General features: G+C 36.2%; 1 protein-coding gene across 1 annotated transcript in view; it reads right to left on the bottom strand.

The window, feature by feature from the left end:
• TTC27 (tetratricopeptide repeat domain 27) overlaps positions 1-22,372 on the bottom strand; it is a 124,477-nt gene that overhangs the window by 5,337 nt on the left and 96,768 nt on the right. The window contains exons 13-17 of the mRNA XM_065058033.1: positions 20,348-20,575; positions 13,729-13,827; positions 11,957-12,009; positions 7,661-7,826; positions 2,520-2,717 (exon numbers count right to left, since the gene is read on the bottom strand). Coding sequence (XP_064914105.1) covers positions 2,520-2,717; positions 7,661-7,826; positions 11,957-12,009; positions 13,729-13,827; positions 20,348-20,575 — 744 coding nt within the window. The remainder of the gene's footprint in view (positions 1-2,519; positions 2,718-7,660; positions 7,827-11,956; positions 12,010-13,728; positions 13,828-20,347; positions 20,576-22,372) is intronic.

The raw sequence follows: 22,372 nt of genomic DNA, 5'->3' as shown, positions 1-22,372 counted from the left end.
TGGCCAGCAGAGGCAAGAACTTCCAAGAGGAACAACAGTTTTTGGAGCAGCCTGATTTCAGTCTGCACGTGTCTGAGTCAGAGCAGCAAATTAGGGGGGGATTGCTGACAGATGTCAGGGAGTGGAAAGAATTCTTGTGCGCTGTTTGTTTGCACTTCTGGAACCTGGATTTACCCTGGAAGGAAACAGTTATTAGCTGGGGAAAGTTCAAGGAACAGAAGGGTTTCATAGCCTGGGTATGGATCAGCAGGAAACGTAGAGTTTGGAAAGATTCCATGGTGGGAAAGGGGTGGACTGGACTGCATTCAGCATAGGAAAGAATGAAGTCCTGAATGAGGTGGCAGGTTGGATACAAAAAAGTGTAAGAGTAAATATATGCTAAGTTAAAGAAAAAAAACTCACAAACCAAACACTTCAATGGTTCTACACTCCTAACTCGAAAACCCTGTCTGACTTTGATTCAATTTATAAAGTACTGTTGTGAATTGTAACTGTAGACTCTAGTGGTTAATGGCAGCAGATATGGCAGCAGAGCAGAAAGGTAAAAAATCAACCACTAACCTACCCCTTACAACAGGCAGACATAAAAGCTTGTTCTTTCAAATTCAATGTTAGGAACAATATTGGTTAAATATAATTAAATCTGCACCAAATAAGGTATAACCTTATGGAATAAAAGTCAAGCCCTACATTTATAAGGAAGTACATGACACTGTGATAGATCTGTTCCCATCTCTTTGTCCTCTGATGCTGCAATATAGGAAATAATGCCCTTCAGTATTCATTGACCTTTTGCATAATAAACGTGGGTGGAAAACCGCTATGATACATCTAGAATCTTTGTACAGACAGTTATGTTCACTCACTATCTGACAAATGATGGTGCTTGTGGCAGTGAAGCCAATAAATATTGGTTTTGAACATTTTTACTTTAGAATATGTCATAAGAGAAGCTACCAGTAATTATCTAGTGTTTTGTAAATTAATTTTTACACTGTAAATTAATATATGCTGTGCCTCTAGGCAGTTTTGTTATTTCATGATCTATATCTATGGTACCGTCATACCAGGATACTTGGATACACACGTAGGCACACCTGAAGTACTCATAAACATCATTCCATTTTGCAGGGCAAGCTAGACAATAAGTGTGTTCCATAACCAGTCTGACTAGGAAACACAGTTAAAATCCTGTCTTCTCTACAAATTGAAACCACGTTTTTAACTGGGTTAGTGAAAAATACCGTGATGTAACCAGATTCTGAAACAATTACATTTATAGTATAGACAGGGCCTCTGCTACTTCGCATGTCTGAGTAAGAATTTGAGGATATGTTACAGGATATTGCAGTGTCTGTATTTCTGAATTCTAAAAAGGCCAAATCCCTTTTATTATTCAGCTGTATAGAAAAACAGAGAAGGAAAAAAAGGAGGATTTGAAGGTATAGGGGCCACCAGCAATGACTAAACAAAGCATTTCACAGGGCAAAGTGTAAAGATGAAGACAATGAGCAAGGCCCAGATAATTGTAAATTTAACCCCACACGCATACGATTTGTAGGCCCAACCACCTGCATAGTATGCTTGACATCAAGCAACAAGCAATTCTCCAGACTGACGTTCCTGCCCAGGCCAAAGGGACACCCCTGTTAGGAAACATACACCGAACTCTGACCTTGTGTATTTTCAGCTTAATTGAAGATCTGGTAACCTGTAAGTATTTTTGGAGTGTGCAAGACTATTTGAATTTTGGCAATTTAATACCAAATGCAAAGCACACTCCAGCCTACAACAAAGCAAACACTTTAAGCAGCGCAGAATGGTTATTTTGGAAATGCTTTTAACTTGATTACCCGGGAAGTGGTAGGAACAAGAGATGAAAGTTAACGTTCCCAAACCAGAGACTGGTAAAGAGAAAACCAATTGGGTTCAGCAGATTAAGAATCAAACAGCATTGTTCAATTCCATTTTAAACTAAGTGAGGACAAAACACTTTTACTCTGGGAACTCTAACTGCGGTATAGACTGTCTTAAATGTATTTTCCCTTAATGACTGCAAAGAAGAATATAGATGGTTTATGGTGCTACTGGATCATGCCATTAAGATGCACTTTTTTCCACAAGCTACAATATCTTGTCTTGCAAATCAAAGATTCCAATTTTAAAAAGCAATTAAAAACCCCATTAGATTCTAGCCATTAGATTGCTGCCAAGAAAAGTTTCAGATTACAAATCCAAGACAACGCACACATGCTGTGATAGGATGTTTTAAAATGAAATGCTGATAGAGTGATTCTTTGAAAATCCACAAAAACTGATGTAAAACATCTTGCTTCTGTTAGTTAATAAAAATGTGTGCTGTAGGAACACAAAAAGCAGAAGATAAGCTTACAGAAACATTACAGCAAAACACATCTGAAACAAGAGCATGTCATACTACAGCACTATAGTTTATTAGAGAACAAAAAGGTTGCACCATAAGTGTATATCCATAAAAACATACCACGCAACGGATTTACCTTTTCGATATCTTCACCACTGTCATTTTGTCCATTTCCATAAAGCTGGGCATAAAGCCGCCAGATTTCCCCATCATTTGTCACTCGTGAAGTCACTCTGCCCAAAAGCTCTTGCAATTTCCCCTTCAAACCGCTTGCTAACTCTCCAGTGCGATCAGCCACACCATCCACTACCGCTCTCACCAGAATAGCCAGCACCTCAAAAAAGCAGCGGGAAAGAGATTTTATTTCAACTCAAGGCAACACCAGTATACATAATGATATCTGTAATATCTGCTCTCTATTTATGATTCAGTATAATACAAACATAGTACCATATGACAAGTATAGAATTACATTATTAGGAGAGTAATTATAAAATATAAAGTATTAGGGAAGTAATTCAACTAATTTAAACCCCACCTATAAGATTCTATGGTTGGTGAAGATAAAGAGGCCAGAGAACTAAGACACAAATTTGGGTTACCGGGATAGGCTGGTGTGAAAAACGTCGGTATAGGAAATTGTGGCAGTATCCTAAAGATATTTTCACCTTATAATATGGTTATATAATAAAAAGATGAGTTCAACAGGTTGAATCAGATTAATTCAGGTAACGGAAGACATTAGCATTTACAGGACCTCTAATTAATTAACTGCAGAAAATTGAAAGATCTGTAGTGGATGAGACAGGAAAGTAGTAGGCAACCGAATACTACCCTGGGAAACTCCGTGTCTAACCCACTTTGGTGAATTACTAGTCAGATCATTTCAATGAAAGTAGTCATTTTTACAAGTAGCCATTTAACACCCTTGCTTTCTCAGTCACTGGCTTGAGAAGGTGACATCTGAGCTGCAGAAATGCTGAACGCTTGCAGCTCCTGGCGAATTCAACAGGAGCTGGGCTTTGCGTGTCTGAAATGCTACATAATACCAAGTGTCCCAAAAAACCCATGAGTCTTTGTGTCCCAAAACAGACACTCAGAATTAGAGAACAGTTTTGCTGTGCCTCAGTTCCTTCTCAGTAAAATGAGAAACAGCAAATGTAAATTAAGACACTGAATCATGAGGTGAATTAGAAGAAAATAAACCCCAGAAAACTGTGGCTTCTTAAGTGAGAACTACCTGCTCTGCGTAGTGCATAAGACACAGAGACTGAGGAAGAAATAATTACAAAAACAAAATGGAAGTGTTGTAAGTTTTGTATTCAAGATACTTGCCAGTAAAAGGTACATTAACACCTTCCTGCTGATGCTTCCTAACTTGTGAGACTATTATTTGGCAACTTCAACGCTTCACCATTTTTGTACATGTGATATCAATACTTACAATGAAATCACATTAATAGCAGTAATAAAACCGATTTCAAAGATGCTGTGTCAATAGCCCCAAACCACATAAAAATACCACTGCTCTAGGAAAAGCAGGACAGAGGTGCATCGTTACAAACCAAGTTCACTGGCGCAAAGTAAGGTAAAAATTACAACAGTATCAAAGTATTAATATATTAAGCTTAAAATGAAAACATATGAAGTTTTATATTTGTGATATCTCAGTTTCCTAAAAAAAACTTTTCTTCTCTAGAATGACTCAATTACCATGCATCTCAAGAATTAATTACTGAGTTTTTTTAGATATTGTAAGGCTTTGGCAAAAACCACCATATAAATAATGGTTGATGATGTTATGAAACAAATCTATGTAACAGAAAAAGTGAAAAAAATACACATCTCCCTGGTATCTTTTAATAATCAATATGAAATCATAGCAGCATTTGAACACAAGCTAAAGAGCCCCCACCACTCCCAAAACCGTAAGTGTATAACCCTAAAGTGGTTGTTTGTCTTCCCTGTTAAAGAGCTCAGCTTTTCACTTAAGATAATACAAAATGTGATCAACTACTAGTAGTCCAAAAGTTCTGAAATTCATATTGCATTCATCATTTAGGATCTAAAGGACTAAGACCCAGCATTAAATGAATTAAGTCTTCTGTAATGATTTGCTAGAAAAACACCAGCAAGTATTGATATTACTATAGCATTGTTATTAAAAAAACAAACCAAACAACAACAACAAAACCAGAAACAAAACACAAAAACAAACAAAAAATTCACAAACCAAAACAAAACAGAAAAGAGGCTTAAGAAGAGACATCAAACTACATTTTTTCTTGGAAAGGAACTAGAACTGGTCCTGAGGATTCATACATACACGAATGACTCTTCTGTTTCTCAAATTAACAAAACTGTTACTCAAAGTCCAAAACACTAGGTCACATAAGTATCATGTAGAGTTATCAAGAGTTATAAAGCAAATGATATTCTGTTTGCATGTGAAAAAAAAGCGGGTTTCCTCAGTCAGAAGGATTTAGCAACTTAAAAATAAGGCGTATTCCTATGGAGTTCAGGCTTTGCTTACACTTTGACTGTAATAATATATTGTTTTTATAATTCATCATGTGAGCTTTAGCACTATAGCAGTTAAAATAAAGCTAGTGTGAAAGCTCGGATTAAAGGGGTCCATTAAACACTAATGAATCATTAACACTACTTGGCTGTGCCCGGTTGTTAAGTAAGCTATTTCAAATTGCAAGTGAATTGTGCTAATCATCAAAAAGTATTAGCAGTGTAACGGAGCTTTCCATTTTAGATGGTTGTCTTGAGTGTTAAATTTTAATTTATATCTTTGAGACATTTTTAACTGTCATATATACTAAACTACTAAAGTAATGCTCTGTTGCCCAGGATCCCACATATGCAGCAGATTGCATTTGTTTTTTTTTAAATGAACTGGGCTCCATGTAACCACTGTAGAGTGAGTTTGTGTTTAGGATGATATCACACCACCTGCATTCCTCCTTCTCCTTTGCTTTTGTGCATAGTATGTGTTTACTAAAAACTGAACAAAAACCATCACGGGACAAAACCTTAGACACAAACCAAATCATTTTTAAATGCTGTGCTTGCTATCAGTTAATCTCATTCCGCAATTGTTCTCCAAACAGCTCCTTTAAGACAAAACTCACTGGTCAAACCATTTTTAGAAGCTTCTCTAGGACTTGTTAAACTTGACATCACTCTAGTAAGAAAAGAACCTTTAAGACACCAAATCCAAAATGACAAATCTGCAATATATGAGCTCTCCCTATGCCCCTCCCAAAATAAATCTTTATTATAAAGACAATTCTCATTCATGAGCTACTGAAAAGAAAGAGGGCTCCAAAAAGTATTAACTGCTATCCTCGCTCCTCAAAATCCCCTTGGAATATGCTCTTACAGCCTTTTATTAGAAATAGTCTGGCAACACAAAGCACCAAAATGAGGGTGATATCTGATGGAAAGGGTAACAGAAATCTTTGCTAGATTCTCAAGAACACAAAATTGCAGAAAGTAACTACTTGTCCATCTTTCTGAATTCATATTCTTTGACAGGACAGGATGAAGATATGGTTTCTGAAAGCAATGTAGCAAAACAGCTTAATAACTTTGTTATTCACAGAACAGTGAATTACCAAGTAAAAAAGATTGCTTGCCTCCTCAAATACGCACACGGTACAAAGTAATGTGATTAGCAGTTGCAGAAAGCTTTCAGATATATTCACCACCTCAGATGAATAATCAGAGGCTAAACTGATGACTACAACAGGTAAAGCTTTTCTCCTTGGGTCCTTTCTAGTGACCGGTCTACTAGCTAAAACTATAGAGAATCCAGTGAGCTTTATCTTTTATTACATAACATCTACATTAAAGGTTTTCAAGGTGCATTTCTCAGTAGGTTCATGAACTTTAAAAGGAATATGGAAATTTGTAGAATCCTAAGAACCAGTAAGGAAAGTAAGAAAGCATGCTTATGACTTCATAAGGGGAATCCTAGGAAGCTGAGACGTTTGAAAGTATGTCACTTGCTGTAATCTTTAATTGCATTGCTGCTCATTTCTAAAGAGCCCTTCAGCTTTTCCTTTTTCAATTCTGTCTGCATAATCTGTACATACATATCTTCAAGCCTTATAACATCCTAATCTCAGAACCTGTGCCACAAGGATGACATCGTTAAATAATTAGAATAGCTCAGATGCAAAACTTCCCAAAGCTGCATTTTGTACTCAGAAGTCTGGCACAAAAAGACAGCAATGGCCTAACAAAAAAATCACACATGAAGACTGGAATGCCTCACTGTTATTAGAAGAAATTACTGATTTACGAATAACTGCATGCTATGCTGAAATAAAAGAATCTGATGTAACTACACAAACCAAGGGCATTTCAAATTATATATTCAATTGCACACTCCTAACTGATGGATTCAGTCTCACAAGGCGTATTCTGCAACAACAATGATGCTAAAAGTGAACTTTTTTCCTCTCTTCCTTCTTTCACAAAAAGCTGGAATCAATGACTTGTTTCTTGCTGTCCTGTGCATATTTATTTTTCTTGATTTTTGAATTCCTCATAAGCTCATAAGCTGTTCAACCAGATACATGAAAAGCAAAGGCTTTGGAAGGTGTTTTACTACTCTGCTTAGGGATACTTTGGCTTGCCTTTCCCATTCACCTTGCTATTTTCACTGAATATATAGAACCCTGCTTGGATAGGACTGAGTTTTACGCAAGGTAACATTGCAATTGAAGCTGTTAGAGTTGGTTCTCCTGTGCTTATCCAGAGTGTACACTGACACAGAAGCGAACTGAACTGAACTACAGTGAAAGATGAGTAAAATAGCTCCTTTACATTGCAATGCATTCAATCTATGAAACATAATTCACTTTCAAAGGCTCATTTGTAGATTTTTCAAACACATGGGTAAAGCTTAACTTTCTTTAAACTAAATAACTTATAGTGTTTCTGATACTATGATATGCAGGAACAATTGTGGGTTTTTTAGGGATAGATCTTAAAACTGCAAGGCTCATTATTTGTCCTTCCACAAAATCTAAGGCAATCTGGATGCAAAGGTTTCCCTTTCTGTCCATTGTTATTTTAAGTACCTAGTCTTGTTGAGTCTGGATCTCGAAAACTTAGATGGCTACATAACTACATTGGTACACATACTGTCATTATAGATACCATTATCAGCAGAAATCTCTCCATGTCACACAAGTAAAATTAATGCTGGCTAAAAATCATGCTAAAATTAAAGACGACTTAAGATGAAAGCTTTCTCACCTGTGTATCCTTGTACTTTTCTCTTAAGTCCATAAGCCGATGATAAGCTTTAATTGCTTCTGAAAACTCTCCAACATCTGTACTGGTGAGAAGATAGTTCTCCCATATTTGCCAGTGCTCGTAGTTGCACTTGAGAGCTTCTTGGAGGGTTCGGAATGCTTTGATTCTAATCAGTAATAAAAAAGAAGAGTCTATATTACAGATTTAATATGGAAGATTTCTGTATTAAGATCAGTTGGCATTGTATCAACTAAAAAGCTGCTTATTTTTAAAAAAATCAGGTTTGGAAAACAGTGCAATGTAAACATTATTGTTCATAATTTACAATATTGATAATTCCTTAATCTCTCTTGCCAATTACTTTCCATCAGTTCACTCCACAGTACACTCTGTAGAGCCTGAACTAGGTGATTTCTATGTTAGCTCTCATAATTACATTTAGACAAAAAAATCATTATAATTGTGCCATCTGTTTCAGTATTTTCTTTTCTGAATTTTTAACTGGGACCATGAGAAAACAATCCCACTCATGCTGCAGTTGTAACACCCATTAAAAAATTAAAAACCACTGAGTTCCTGGCAGATACAGAATGATATTGACTCATTTTGTCACAACAATAACAGCTTTTTGTGATTTATTTTTAACATTTGCGCATGGTGAACATGCATACCCCTTGCACAGAAGCCCAGCATTTTCAACAATTTTTCTTATGTCAGCTGGAAGCTTTACTTCCACTCTCTGTTCCCCGACACCACGCTGCTGTGTGTCAGAGCGGCCCCAAACACTATTAGGGTCCTTCACCAAAGGTGCTGCCTAGTGAACCATCTCACAGGGGCAGGAGAAAGTCTTGTGGAATAAAGGTGGACAGAAAAACTCCTATAAAGTCATTATCAAGTTAGGAAGCATCTTTATTTTTTCATATGGATCCGCTGCTGGCAACTCTTTACCATTCCCTTATACAAGGAGATAAGTAATGGCATTCTCTGGTAAGGAACATAAGACGGTTTGGCCAAATCAAGAATTTGGGCTGAAAGCAGCTGACCTACCATTTACAGCGATATAAGCTCCTGCAGAACATGAAATCAATGCTTCCAGAGAAGAAGAAGAGGGAGTAAGAAGTCTTAATGCTATCTGAAGCATATGTCGCTAAGGTCTGGGTGCCTAATGTTTAAAGCTGCCTAGTTTCAATAAATATAAAACTAAACAAAACTTTCCCAGAGAATCAGAACGATACGGTTATTTGGACTTAAAGAGATTGAAGCTTACTCTGAGCTGGACAGTCATGATATGTAGAAAAAACAGAGAGGAATAAATTCTTTCAAATGAAAACTTGAAACAGAGTTTTCCCAGGCTGGTAAAAATATTCCTAAATCTCTTCTTAATTAAGATAACATAAAGATGGCTTGTTATCAAAATTTGCAGTTCACTTGCTCTATTGCTTGAGTGAGTTCCTAAAAGTGCTGTCTTTAAAGAAAGACAGCTCAAATGAAATGTTGGTTAAGTTTCAAAAAGAGGGTCCAGGAGAGCATAAATATCCCAGCCAGGAAAAGGGAATGTCTGACTAGTGGATCAGGCCATTGAAAGTTTGGAATTGCTGGGTCAGGCAAAACTGTAAATAACTGCCACAGTATTAAAAGAGTTACTATATATATGCAAGAGAGCTGACTGATAGAGGAAATTATTGAAGGAAAACAGGTCATTTGGCAGAGCTGTGGCAGAACAGCCCACAAGCAGAATCTTCCCATGTACACCCCCCTTTTCTCTCTCTTCTGATATACTGATATATGTGATGCTGTCAAGTAAATGTGCTAACAGTTCGGTCTCTTTCACCATTAACAGTCTTAGTAAGGGATTTCAGACCCTGATTTTGATAGATTATATTAGAAAAGCATAGAGACCTGCTCCTTCCCCTGTGGATTTTGCTTCAATCGAAGCTGGGATCTGCCACAGCTCTTTCGCAGGCTGGAAGATGCTCCGGCTGACCGATGTACCCCAGTCACCTTGAGAAACTGTTTCTGAAACTGCTCTTCAACATCTGCAGGATTAGCCTGTATTATCTCCCTCATCTTCTCTAAAAAGTTAATAACTTATCAGGATGGCAGATGCCAATCAAAGGAACTGTGAAATGTAGCCAAGGTACCAGAGGGATGGGATGGAAATCACAATCCTCAAATCGTCATTCTTGCTACGCTAATGAAATCCTCTAGGTTCTCAAAACAAACCTCCTATATATTTAATAACTCATATAATGATGGAGTTATCCTTAATCAGGACAACAGTTAAACCAATTAATATATAATCAGGAAACAGCAGTCAGTATCCGTGTGTCATCCTGTCTTGGAAACGAGGAATCTTTCACTCACAGGGGAGAGGGCCAGTCGCAGTCTGCTCTGAGAAATACAAGATCTAGATCTCAAAGGCCTCCTGGCACACAATGAAGTTTTTCTGATAAACTGAAGAGGAGAGTCTGTTTTCATGACAATTAATTTTTCTGGAGGAAATTAAGAATACACAAAACTTGTGGACCCTTAAAAAGCAAACAAGCCCCCAAAACAACAAAACCCCTTTCATTTGGGTGTCAATAAGCTGTTTGCATACACTTTTCAAAAAGACACATTTTATGTGTCTTTTGTCTGAGACTCTAAGCCTTACTGAAATGCATGACAGTCCTTGGGTGGGACAGATTTAAGAGCCTGGTTGGAGTAAAGCTTGATTTTAATGAGGGAGCAAAAGAAAACAAGTAACTTATATATATTTTTTTTTACAGCTAGAAGGCTTGAAAAGTAAGAATTTACACTACCACCACAACTGCCCTCCTCCCCCTCCCCCAGATAAATTATATTGAAATGCACTACTATGGATCCTCTGCTTTGAGATTGGGATAAAATAACTCACACAGAGTCTTGATCTGTAAGTGACCACACAAATAATGAAAGCAGTTGCTATTCCACAGCAAATATAGGGCAGACTCAGCTATTAGCATATAATACTGACTTAAGAATTCCTGTACACATATTCCTCTCCTGTGTGATTCCTGTGGGAAAAAAAGCTTGGAAACATGCACCCCTTTACCGCTTTTGACACAATATCAAATAGGTCACAAGTTTTGTATGTAATTAGCATGTTAAATCACAAGTGTAGATTAAAAATATCAAATTAAACCAATAAAGTGAAACTCATCACTCAGTAGTTTCTCAGCCTTGTAGTAGATGAACAGGCAGAAAAAATATTTGGATTAAAGACACTTTCATGAAACAAGCACAAGCCAGTACACTGAGCATCTGACATACCCTTTTGAACTTCATGCACATGCAGCCTAAGACAAAAATTGGGCATCCTCAAGGCACCGCTGAAGGTGAAAGGAACTACCGAAAAGATAAAACAGGCTCCTAATTTCTATTACCTTTTAGTCTTGAGTAGTTAATTCTAACTGTCATTTTCTCCTGTATCCTGCTTCCATTAGCATATCAAACCATCTCTTGAATTCATTTATGATATTACTCCCCACATTTCCTTAGAATGTTTACCAGTTTACCTTTTATGTAAATTTACTACTATTTTTCTCTTTTTTTCAGTTTACCTCCTGACTACATAATCATATAAATTGTTGCCATATTTTGAGTAAGGTTTTTAAAAAATTATCTAATTATTTTGTTTCCTTCTCAGAGGAAAAGTTATAATGTGAAAATTCTTCTCAAATATTAAGTTCTTTCAGGTATTCTGTGTCTACAACTAACTTTTCTTGCATTGAGCTGAAATACAAAATAAGAAACACAGTCCATTTAGGTCAAAGCTTCTTGTACTAATGGTTAATTTGAATGGAAAAGAACAAGTGAGCTAGTGTTTGCACGGATCTCCATCTGCTTTTGCAATATAAAAAATAAACTGCCTGTTTTTTCCCTTAAGCTACATGAAATTAATGTAGTAGGAATTGACATTGGTCTGAATATATAGTTTGCTTGAAATGGATGCATCTTTTTAACTTCACAGTCAAATTAGTTTCCAACTTTAATATGAATGTTTTGCACTGGTTGTAGTTACTACATCATAAATACTTTTAACAAGAAAAAATGTAGAGTGAGGGGCTGCTACTTTTATAAAGCTTATGAAACACTATTTCCTGCAAAATGAAATAAGTTCTCAATGATCCAATCTGGGAGAGAGAACTGAAGGGATAAGAAATACAAAATATATGGTAACCAGATTATAAGAATAAAAAACCTCAATGTCAAAAAAAGGAAATCCTAATTACTTATTTTTGAACCAGTATTTTCTAATCCTATTGAAGTACTTACTTCTGCTTTAATCTGATATAAGCAGTTGATAAATTGTTCCAGGCCTCAGCATTCTGTAATGATAAAAGTATAAAAAAAAATTCACTTATATTATGCTTACTTGGTAAAAATACATAAATGAAACTACTGTGAAATATCCATTTTCCTAATCACACATATAAACACGTATTTGCTACAAGGCAGTCAAAAGATCACATTCATTTAGAAATTACATTAAATAGAAATACATAAATATTACTGACTACAGCAACAATCCAGTATATAAATATCAATTAACTGCCTTCTGGTTGGCATACACTAAGTCAGCTCTTGGCTTCAGTTTAAACTGTAAACAGGCATCCTCTTCTGGATCTGGCTGGTATGGCTGGTGAGGTCAGTGCTCCCAGCACCTCATCACTTCTCACTAGCTGGAAGTTACCTGCACTGCTATAGCAGTGGAAAAAACTATCTGAATGTCCCCTAATGCACCTCAGGCAAAGCTAAGAGGGTCAGTTCCAACGTTTATCAACTGTTTTAGCTGAAAAGGGTAACAGAGTGCTCAGACAATCTTTCCTCTGGTAAAACCAGCAGAGCCACGAACAGAGATGATCCTGCCCATCACCTTATGCTCCTGCAAATTTGAAGCTGCAACACTGACTTCAGCAAAGTGACAGCCAGTAAATATTTGAAGAACAATGCAATGAAATGTACCCTGGTAATGAAGGCTATCCTCAGGCTTAAGGAGCATTTAAATCACGTTGGAAAAGGTTTTTGAGGCTTAATTCATGAAAACAGTCATCACATTGCTGTAGTTCATTGTACAAAAATAGGTTTCACCTCCATAACTGAGAGCAAGCCCATCATCGTTCACTCACAAGAGAAAAACCACTTAACCGACTGAGAAGTCAGTTGGCTTATTCTTATGAATTCAATCAAATACAGGCCCCAGACACATTAGTGAAAAATTTAGTGTCTCTACTCGGAAGTAACTCTACTGTACTGAAACAAATAGTATGAATACACAAAGTAAAAATTCCAGTTAAATACAGGTCTCTCTCTGTGTACATTTTTCCCCCAAGTTATTTAATCTTACTAATAAAGAAAAACTAATACTCTGTCACCTTTCATTGACCTCTCACTCTTTTCCCCAAAAGAATGAATAATAGTTTCTATCAAGTAGGTGGCATTAACTCTAAGCGAGCAACATGCTGGCAGTCTGGCCTTGTGACAAAAATACTGCCAGTGCATTCCTGAGGGGTAAATCCAGCTGACACCTCTGCTATCTCAATGCACAGTCACACTCAAATAGCAATATTGCACATGTGCTTGCCCCAAGCATCCTGAAAAACTGGCTAACGAGCTCTGTTTTGCCTCTGCTCATGAATGATATAGTTACATATTTACCTGTCATACCACCACTTATTTAACTTCTTTTTCAAGAGAATTTGATTACTTAGAGAACTAAGTATTTTAACTTATTTTTCTCGTTTTATCTCTTTTGCGTTCCTCACAGCCCACTCATTCCCTTTTCTCTGTTTTACCAATATGTGCAAAAATAAATTTCTGCTCATCATATTTTAATATTCACATATGCATACTTAGACAAAGTTACGGATTGGGCAAGTATTTTTATGATGTCTCATGACAAAAATATATCCTTCATGCGCAAATTTAATTTATTCAAGTGGCTAAGGTTTAAACAAGTTTTTCATTATTGCTTTGCTCGTTTATAATGAAAACATCCTTGTTACTCTTAGATAAGCCATTTGAATCACTTGTTGAATAGTACATACATCTGGTTCCAATGTCACACAGCGCTGAAATGCTTTGGCAGCACCTTCATAGCCTTCTAAAGCAATGTATGCGCAGCCCAAGGAAAACCATACACCTAACTGGAGAGGAAAAAAAAATGGATGATTACACATAAACACATGCACATTTCTGCACAACAGAAACAATTTTGCCTGGATGCTCAAACACATAATAGTCTTGTTGATTTTACCTGATATTCAGCTATTGTAATAGTATTGCATGGGTATAAATAATATACTCCACGACAAATATAGGGAAAAGTTAGGTTCAAAGTTTTAATGAATACGGATAACCACATAGGTTTGCATATTTTGCTTTAACTTGTGAAAAATCCACATTCACTTTATAGTATTACATTTAGGCCGAATGGTAAATGTATTTCAAGAAAATTACATTTTACAACAAACATTTTTAATGACTGAACGTGAACACTTGAAAATTATAGCTCTCTCTACTTGTCAAAATTTCAGTCTTCTCTAGTTTATAATGCAATGTTTAGAGATAGAAATGTACTTAAATAATGCCTTCTGTAGAGAACAGAACTTTACCAGTTGGATAATCTTGAATTGTAAGTCCTTGGTTGTAAAAAACAAATACCTCTCGTCCATACAGATTAAATATATCAGATATAGGCATAAATTACAGCAAATCAAATATATATTCTCATAGCTCTTCAACAGCAAGTTCCTGATTTGCCACATATTTCTCAAAGAGGTGCAACCTAAGCAGTACTACCTTTTAGAAAAGCTCTGTAATTCAGAAAAGTATTAAATCCCAAGTACATTCACAGAACATTTTGTGACAGCATTATACTGTTCAAATGTATGCAGTCAAAATCAAACAGAGCACTTTATAATGTGATGCAAAATCGTTCCAGGTAGTACTCCCTACTGCAAGGAGCTCAACAATTTCTCCATTCTAAATACAAAGGTAAAAACCATAGATTTTCTTGGGAAATTTTTTGAGAGAAGGAAAAAGGTTGGGAAGACCAAGATGGAAAAATAAGTTACATTAACTCTAATTTACATTGCACAACAATGTGTTACTGTTCAAGATGTCTGATTAATCTTTATATCCTTTTGTGCTTTTGGGCACTAGTTTTGAAGCAAGCAATTCTTATAACTCAGGTTCTTTGCAGGAAACCGTAATGGCTGTTTAAACACAAAAATGTTAACTTAAGAAACATTTGCAAATCCAGGATTTTACAGGGTTGAGGATAAGCTGTTGGTTCATATGCAAGGAGCTTCTGTCTCCATTGATTAATTACAGACTCTGTATCAGATATTTTTGCAGTTCTCTCCAGATCAGACTCATTTTTTTGTCTCCGAGACCCAACTTAAAATCAGTAACAAGATTTACCTGCTATAGAGTTTGTAGTTAATCTGCCCAGCATACAAATGCATGAGCTTCACCTCTGTCAGACTTGGCACCCCAGTGGATAGTCTTCAGGATATCAAGAAAAGAACTGAACAAGCTTGGCAATAAAGAAACCCTTTTGCATCAGGGGTGTATGTGGGATGGCTGATCCTCAGGGCATATGGATAGGTGCATATGCCTCAGGGCATAATAGGTGAAGACAGAACTGCCAGTTACATCTGGCCTGGGCAAACATGAAAATATACTTTGCAGCACTGTCAGCCTATTACCTTTCCTGATCTTTAAACTCATAGTTCAAAAAAGAAACTGCGCATGAGGAAAAATACCAAGGTTTCCCAAATCTCAGAGGGTAAAATCAATAGGAAATAAACATTTAGTCAATCTCATTTTTTAAGCCTCTTTTATCCACAAGTCCAGCACTCCCACATGGCTGCTTCCTTGTTAATTCCCCTTTCCCTTCTTTCTAGATCAACAACTTTCTAGACATGAAAAGCAGGTGTAGAGACAGGGAACAGTCAAGGATGCCACTGAAGGCCAGCTCCAGCTCTGTAGCTCAGGAGAGAAGTTAAATAGTGCTTCTGTGAAGGGTGAGAGAAAAAGAATCATTGCATTTTTTATAATTTTAACAAGTAACAGCAACACAGTCTCACTTCTGAGCTTGTGCTTTCAGAATCTGATTGACTAAAACTTCCACCATTTTAATTTTTGAGGCTGATGGTGAGACACTACATCCCTCAGGAACTGGCTTACCAGTGCTTAGCCTTGTCAACTCCTTTCTCAAGAGGAAAGTAAACTGATTCTTTACTTCAGTGGAGAAAAGCTATATGAGCAGGTACCTAGTAAAAATCATAAAGGCATTGCAAAGAATGGTAATAATTTTATTTTCCTAATAATTTGAAACAAGATATTTTGCCTAGCAAATTATATGAAGGTTTCAACTGAATGGAAAAAATACGAGAACTGGACATGATGGAGAAGGTTGGGAAAGGCACCCAAAAAGGATCCTTTAGCAGACACAAAAAGTGAGATGAAAAGTCTCTGGGATGGAAATTAAGTCAAGGAGCTGAGATGCTATGACATAGAGGCAAAAAGTATACAGAAAATGAAATAGGTCATGGAGATGGAAGAATGTTGCTATATGTTAGAGAAAACTTTAGCATCAGTTATATAGAAAAGAATTGTGTAAAAGAACAACAGAACTGGTATGGAGTTAAATTTCAGGCCTCAGTAAAAAAGCAGTATAAAGACTGTAATTATCTCTGAATACTTCACCAAAATGATGAAGGTAACATACTAAGGGACATCAGGTTGCTGTAAAAGTAGAAATTCCAGAAAATACAGAGAGATTTCAATAATTCAGCATAGTTTAGTAAATAGCACAGCGAACGCAATTCTGAGGCTAAATTTTTTAGAAATGAAAAAGCTACTCAAAAAGCAGTACTTGCCTCAATCAGCATTAAGTATTAAAGTATTAAATCCCAAGTACATTCACAGCATGAGTGATCACGTTCAAAATACTACAGTACAAAAGATCATTTGTAATGTACCTAGATCCACTAGTCCTTCAAGAAGGACAGCAACTCATTTAATATAGAGGATGTTAAATTTAAGAGTTGCTTAAAATGGAAAAGCTACATTAAGAACTACATGGGAAGCTAAAAGATCTACAGAAGACCTGAAACATTTAAAGACAAGCTATTTCAAGGCCTGGAAGAACTGCATATTGTCTTTCAAAAAGATTCTAAAAAGACTAGACAATTCTAATAGTTAAAAACAAAGGAATTTATTACAAATAAGAGGACGTACTTTAAAAGCTTGTGTGCTAGACAAATGAGAAAGTTACGAAAGAACAAGTCTGACGGGTTATATGGAAAAATGCGGTAGCTGTGTAAAAAACAAACAAAAACCTCCAAGGTTCATTGCCTTTGATCTACTAGAGCGATTAACTGGTATTTTATCATCACTTAAATATCTGGAAAGGGACCATCAATTTCTTCCACAATATAAGAAGGACAGTGACTCTGCAATAATATATTTAGGATACAGTTTAAGCTATTTTGTGTGGAAAGAATGGTAAGAATTCCCTTTTTATTGGAGAGGGCATGAAATCTGCTGATCCTACTGGCTGATGTAACAATTGCTCTGAGAAAAATGACTGAAAGGTAACGTAACAAAAACTTTGTCCAAAGTTTTAAAAAGACTTTTGTCAAGGCTTGTGGAACTAGGTTAAAGATCCTTTTTTTTAAAAAAAAAAAAAAAGTGTGTTGGCTAGAGGTTCAAATGTTGCTACTGATTAGAAAAACACATGAAAAAGAGCTGTAAATTTCTATCATTTGCAAAACTGAAGACATCAACCAGCAAAGGAAGATAATTTAGGCTTGGACTCTTTTTTAAAACTTGCCATCAGGAATTTCCAGGCAAGTCTTCAGTAAGTCTAAGTGACTACAAAATGCTTTAAGAAAGTCTAAATAATTTTCTCATATTAGTGGGAATATAGTTCCAAAATAACCTAATTACAGTATATCTGAATATGTAAGAAGAAAAAAAAACCCAAATCATCTACTTGAAGAAACTTTTTTGCATTGTAAATCAATTTCTATTATTTGTATACGGCAAATATATACAGATTTTTTTTTCCGAATCCACTAAACTCTTCAGTACAATACCCTTAGGAGTACTACAATGTTAGTTTAGAAACAATCTATATCATGCAGAGCAAAATTAGTCTCTGGAGTTAGCAATTGCAATAAAGTTTTAAGAGCTCTAGCTGAGTGAAATCCTCATTTTTGACATAATTTATATCCCTTCTAATTCAGTTTCTTTTGAACACGCCACACTGAAAGAACATACTATAGTTTTAAGTATAGAGGCTTTAATCATATTTTCCAATGAGACTCTAACTCAATTCTTGTTTAAGTTACTTTTACTACAACAAGATGGAAGAAAAGGAGAATTGTTGAGAATAAGCCCCTCATTGCCTTGTCCAAAACTTAAACCCCAGATGGAGTTGATAGCAAGCTGACTTCTAAAGCGTGACTGTTTTCCCAAACTGGAGAGAGATCACTTGTCTTGCTTCACATCCAAGAAAATTATATCCTGATAAGTTATGAACGAAATCATTTAGCACAAAAGAGCATTATTCTTTCCTTGCAGACTGTGAAGTGTTGGAGAACGGTGTGGGCTCAAAAAAGGTGCTATGAACACACTATTTCTGGAAAATTCAAACGTGAAGTGACTGGATATAGAAAAATCATACACCGTTCAGTGCAAGAACTATCACATCTGTAATTTAGCAAGCCGTAGGTTTTGTTATGCAGACTTTCACTGCTGAAGAAGGGACTAAAAGAGCTCTTTGAGCTCTGTAATTGTCTCAGTTCAGCCCCGCAAGATGCTTGCAGTGGAAGTAAAAGAGAAATGCATCTGTCACCCACTAGACACATCCTGGAACAAGCAATTCTGTGAGTAGCAGTGCTAATGAGGCCAAGTTTCAGATATATTTGAACTGTTAAGACTTCCATTCCTTTGTGGATTCTCCAAAGTCTAATACGTTGGTTGGCTCATACTGCAAAAACGTACCCTCAGAAACCTCAACCAAATTTGACCATTAGGCCAAAGACTACACAAGATTAATGGAGGGTTGAAAGAGAATGGTTTTATGCATCAGATATTTTGGGGAGTCACTTGCTGCAGTCTAAAAATCCCTTCTTCCAAAAAAGTTTCTGATAATAACAAAAAAAAATAAGAATCTCTTTGTAACAGGGAGTCCTCGTTTACCTGACAAATTATTCACAATTCTGGGAACAATTAGCTAACGAATATTCTCCCTTCCTTTCTGCTCTTTGTCCACAAGACATCCTGGAATAGGAAACAATTCATTTCTGTAGTAGCAGAATACAGACAGACTTTAGAAGACAATGATATGTCAATCCATGCTATCCATTTGCTCAATCTGTTGGTTTGAAATGATTCACCTTTATCTTAAATGGAGCTTCCTGAGCGATAAGAGGAGGAAATGTTCGCTTTCCTATACAGACTGGCCTATTTTTCTTGGATTGCCTTTAATTTTCAGCTTCCTTTGTATAGGACACAAAATAAAGCATCTCAGTAGAATACTTATCAGTTTGCAGCCCTGTAGGCCATTTTCTGCATCCATTTATTATCCAGGAGTCCTCTTGATTTCAATAAGGTTCCTATCTAGATAATATATATTTTTTTTGCTTTTCCTGAGTCAGTAAGAGAACTGAAAGACAAGGGAAGTGTTTTTGTTAATTTTGCTTTCCATTCTAAAGGTGTTTATAAGTTATCTTGAATATTAACAGGACTCTGATTCACTGGAATAAAATATGTCATTGAAATACAAAAACATTTCAGGGTATAAGATTTAAAAAACTGGGAGCCTTTAAAACTTTTCTACAGCAGAAGTCCAACTAGCTATGTGGAAGTCAAAACAGCAGCTTCACCAGTATTCTTTGGAGGGCAAGAAGGAATATTGTACTTTAGCATGGACCTGGAAATGGCTATGAAGATGACAATTTCTATACATAAACAACCACAAAGCTGTTTTAAATTCTCAAGACCTTTCACAGTGTTGAACTTATTGGGATGGGATATAGTGGCTGAGAAACTGAAACAAGATTAAAAAAATTGTCTGCAGAAAAGCTTGCAAAGGCTCTGTCAGAATACCCAGCTTCAGCAAGAGAACTCTTTTGACTGTGGTTTCAGTTTTGATGCATTACTGTAAAAAAGGCTACTATCATCACAAGTGTAATGCAATGCTTCCCAGTGACTCCAGACAAGGCGGACCAGAACACTCAAAGATTTCTGTGAAATACAGCTTGTATCTCAAAGCAAACAGACAAGACAAAGGATAATTTCATTAAAATCTATACAGCATCCTTCTTATGAGAATTTTGCTTGACACTTGTTCATGATTTATTGGATTATAAGTATTAATTTTCAATGGCTTGATCTCATTGAAATAGAAGAGCTGTACAGGTAAAGAGTTAGCTGCATGCAAGCACCTGAATGCAAAAGGATGTCTTCATTTCATTATGCTACTGGTTTTAGCCAGGCTTCCAAGTACATGGTAAAAAATTTGCTAAGAATAGTAATAAGCTGTTACTTTGACAACTGTGCACAGATTTGCCGTTTAAAAAAAATGTGTCATCTTTCAAAACTCAACACACCAACTGAAACAAAGCCATATGTGTATAATTTCCCAACCTGCATAGGGTTGATCTGCACGGAACGTTCAAAGCACTGCACACATTCCCTGAATTCCCGGTTGCGGAGATGGAGGAGGCCTTTGGAGCGCTGGGCACGGGCGCTGCGGTGCCTGGAGAGCTCCCAGGCCTTGTCATAGTACTGATGGTCCTTAAGGACATCTCCAAGCAAACAATACAGTCCTGGTGTTTCCTTTTTCTCCAGCTCCCTCCTGAGTATTTCTTCTGCCTGTTAAAGAACAAACATAAATCGATATATAATGGGACAATTTATTTTTATTTAATCACCTACCTGAACAAATACCACTCTAGCACCTTGCAATCATCAGTTGCAGACTAAGAAGTAGAGGCAGTAAGGAAACACGGTCTTGATCCAACACAGTACAAAAGACAAGGTCTAGAGAGAATCTGTTTCCAAACTGTTTATAAAAAACCACAATTCAGCATCAACATAATATGGTGGCTTTTGGTTCAATGCACCAAGGGAAATGTAAAAAAAAAAAAAAAAAAACAACAAGAAAAAACAAGAAGCCAGTTGGTCCTCATTTGATATCTTAGGTGTGTATTCTGTCCCAAGAGCTAGTTTCAGTCCTAGACATCAAACCTACACCTACCTCACAGCAATGCAGTATTAGCACTATTAAGGTATGTGCAGTTCTAGTAGTATTATCATCTGTGTTTTTCATAAATTCTAATAAGTGCTCTTGCAATGACTGTCATTCTTTTTTCTCTAATTGCTCTTTTCTGTTTCTGTAAATACTTATTTCCATTCTATTACGTCTGAAGACATATCCATTTTGATGCTGTTCATTTTGGAAATGCTGCTCTTTTACATAAGATGCAGAAATTATATCTAAATGTTTGAGATAAAATATATTCAGAACATATACAGCATTACGGAAAAGAAGACACAAGCTGGGTCTCCTAGACATCTATTATGGGCTGTAACCAACTTTCAAAAGCTCTTTATCTCGGTCACTAACTCGTTCTAACAATAAAATTATTGTTTCTCTTTTAAACAAGAGATAGTCTGCTCTCTGTGGCCTTTTGAAAAGATAAATACACTGGACAGATGAACTGTTGTTCAGACCGAACCCTTACCTCAGTCCCCTGCTGCAAAACTTTAACATATATAATTCAGCTCAGTGTCATTTTTCTATTAGAAAAGATCTATTTGAAGCACTCGAACCAAGATTCAGAGCAGCCTGTCACAGAACTGAAGTCTGACTCTGTAACACTACTCATTCTCCTATCACAGCTAGCTTATCTAAAAGGAGAGCTGAGTTCATCTCTGCATTTAAATTAGTACTGCTTTTCTTGTTTCTGTAAGAATTGTTTTATTTGCCCTTCAGGTTATTTCTAGAGAATCAGTCTATTCCTCCTCTTCCTCCGGTCAGTAAAATTCATTGATCCTGCCTGAAAATCATATTTTAAAAAAATGAATTTGCTTTACTTTGTTTTGAAATATTTAACATATAGTAATTTTAATGCTTTATTCTTACTATAATTTTTCTTAAATGAAGTAGCTGCAAAAGTCTACAAATATTTGAAATGCACAAATGTGAAGAAGGGATGTATTGTTTAGATGTCTAAAGGGATCTTAAACTAGTAAAAATTGAATTGCATTAAGAAGAAAATTAGTGGTTGGATGAAAATAACTTCATGGCAAGTGGTTTTAAGTGCCTATGGAACAGTTCTTTAAAGAAAGCAAAAAAACCCCATTACTTTACATTTAGAATCAGCCTAGTCAAAACACTAGAAAACCTCACCTAACAAGACGATGGCACTTGCAAATGGTTTGGTTAAAGGGCAGATTACTTCCCCTCCTCTGCCTCCATTAGTTGCTATGACAAGATTAAGAGAACACATATTAATAGTAGACTTTTTTAAGACTGTTTTTTTCTAGAGCAGAAAGAACTATGTGCTTTAGTATTGCAGTAGTTACATTAGGCACCAAAAGGTAAGTTTGATTTTCCCCTTTAGATGAAGAAAAAGGACTGAAGCATCGCAGTGTGAACAGCAGCTG

This window comes from Columba livia, chromosome 3 (genome assembly GCF_036013475.1).
Source record: "Columba livia isolate bColLiv1 breed racing homer chromosome 3, bColLiv1.pat.W.v2, whole genome shotgun sequence".
Lineage (NCBI taxonomy): Eukaryota > Metazoa > Chordata > Aves > Columbiformes > Columbidae > Columba > Columba livia.
This window is presented reverse-complemented; position numbering and strand designations above follow the sequence as displayed.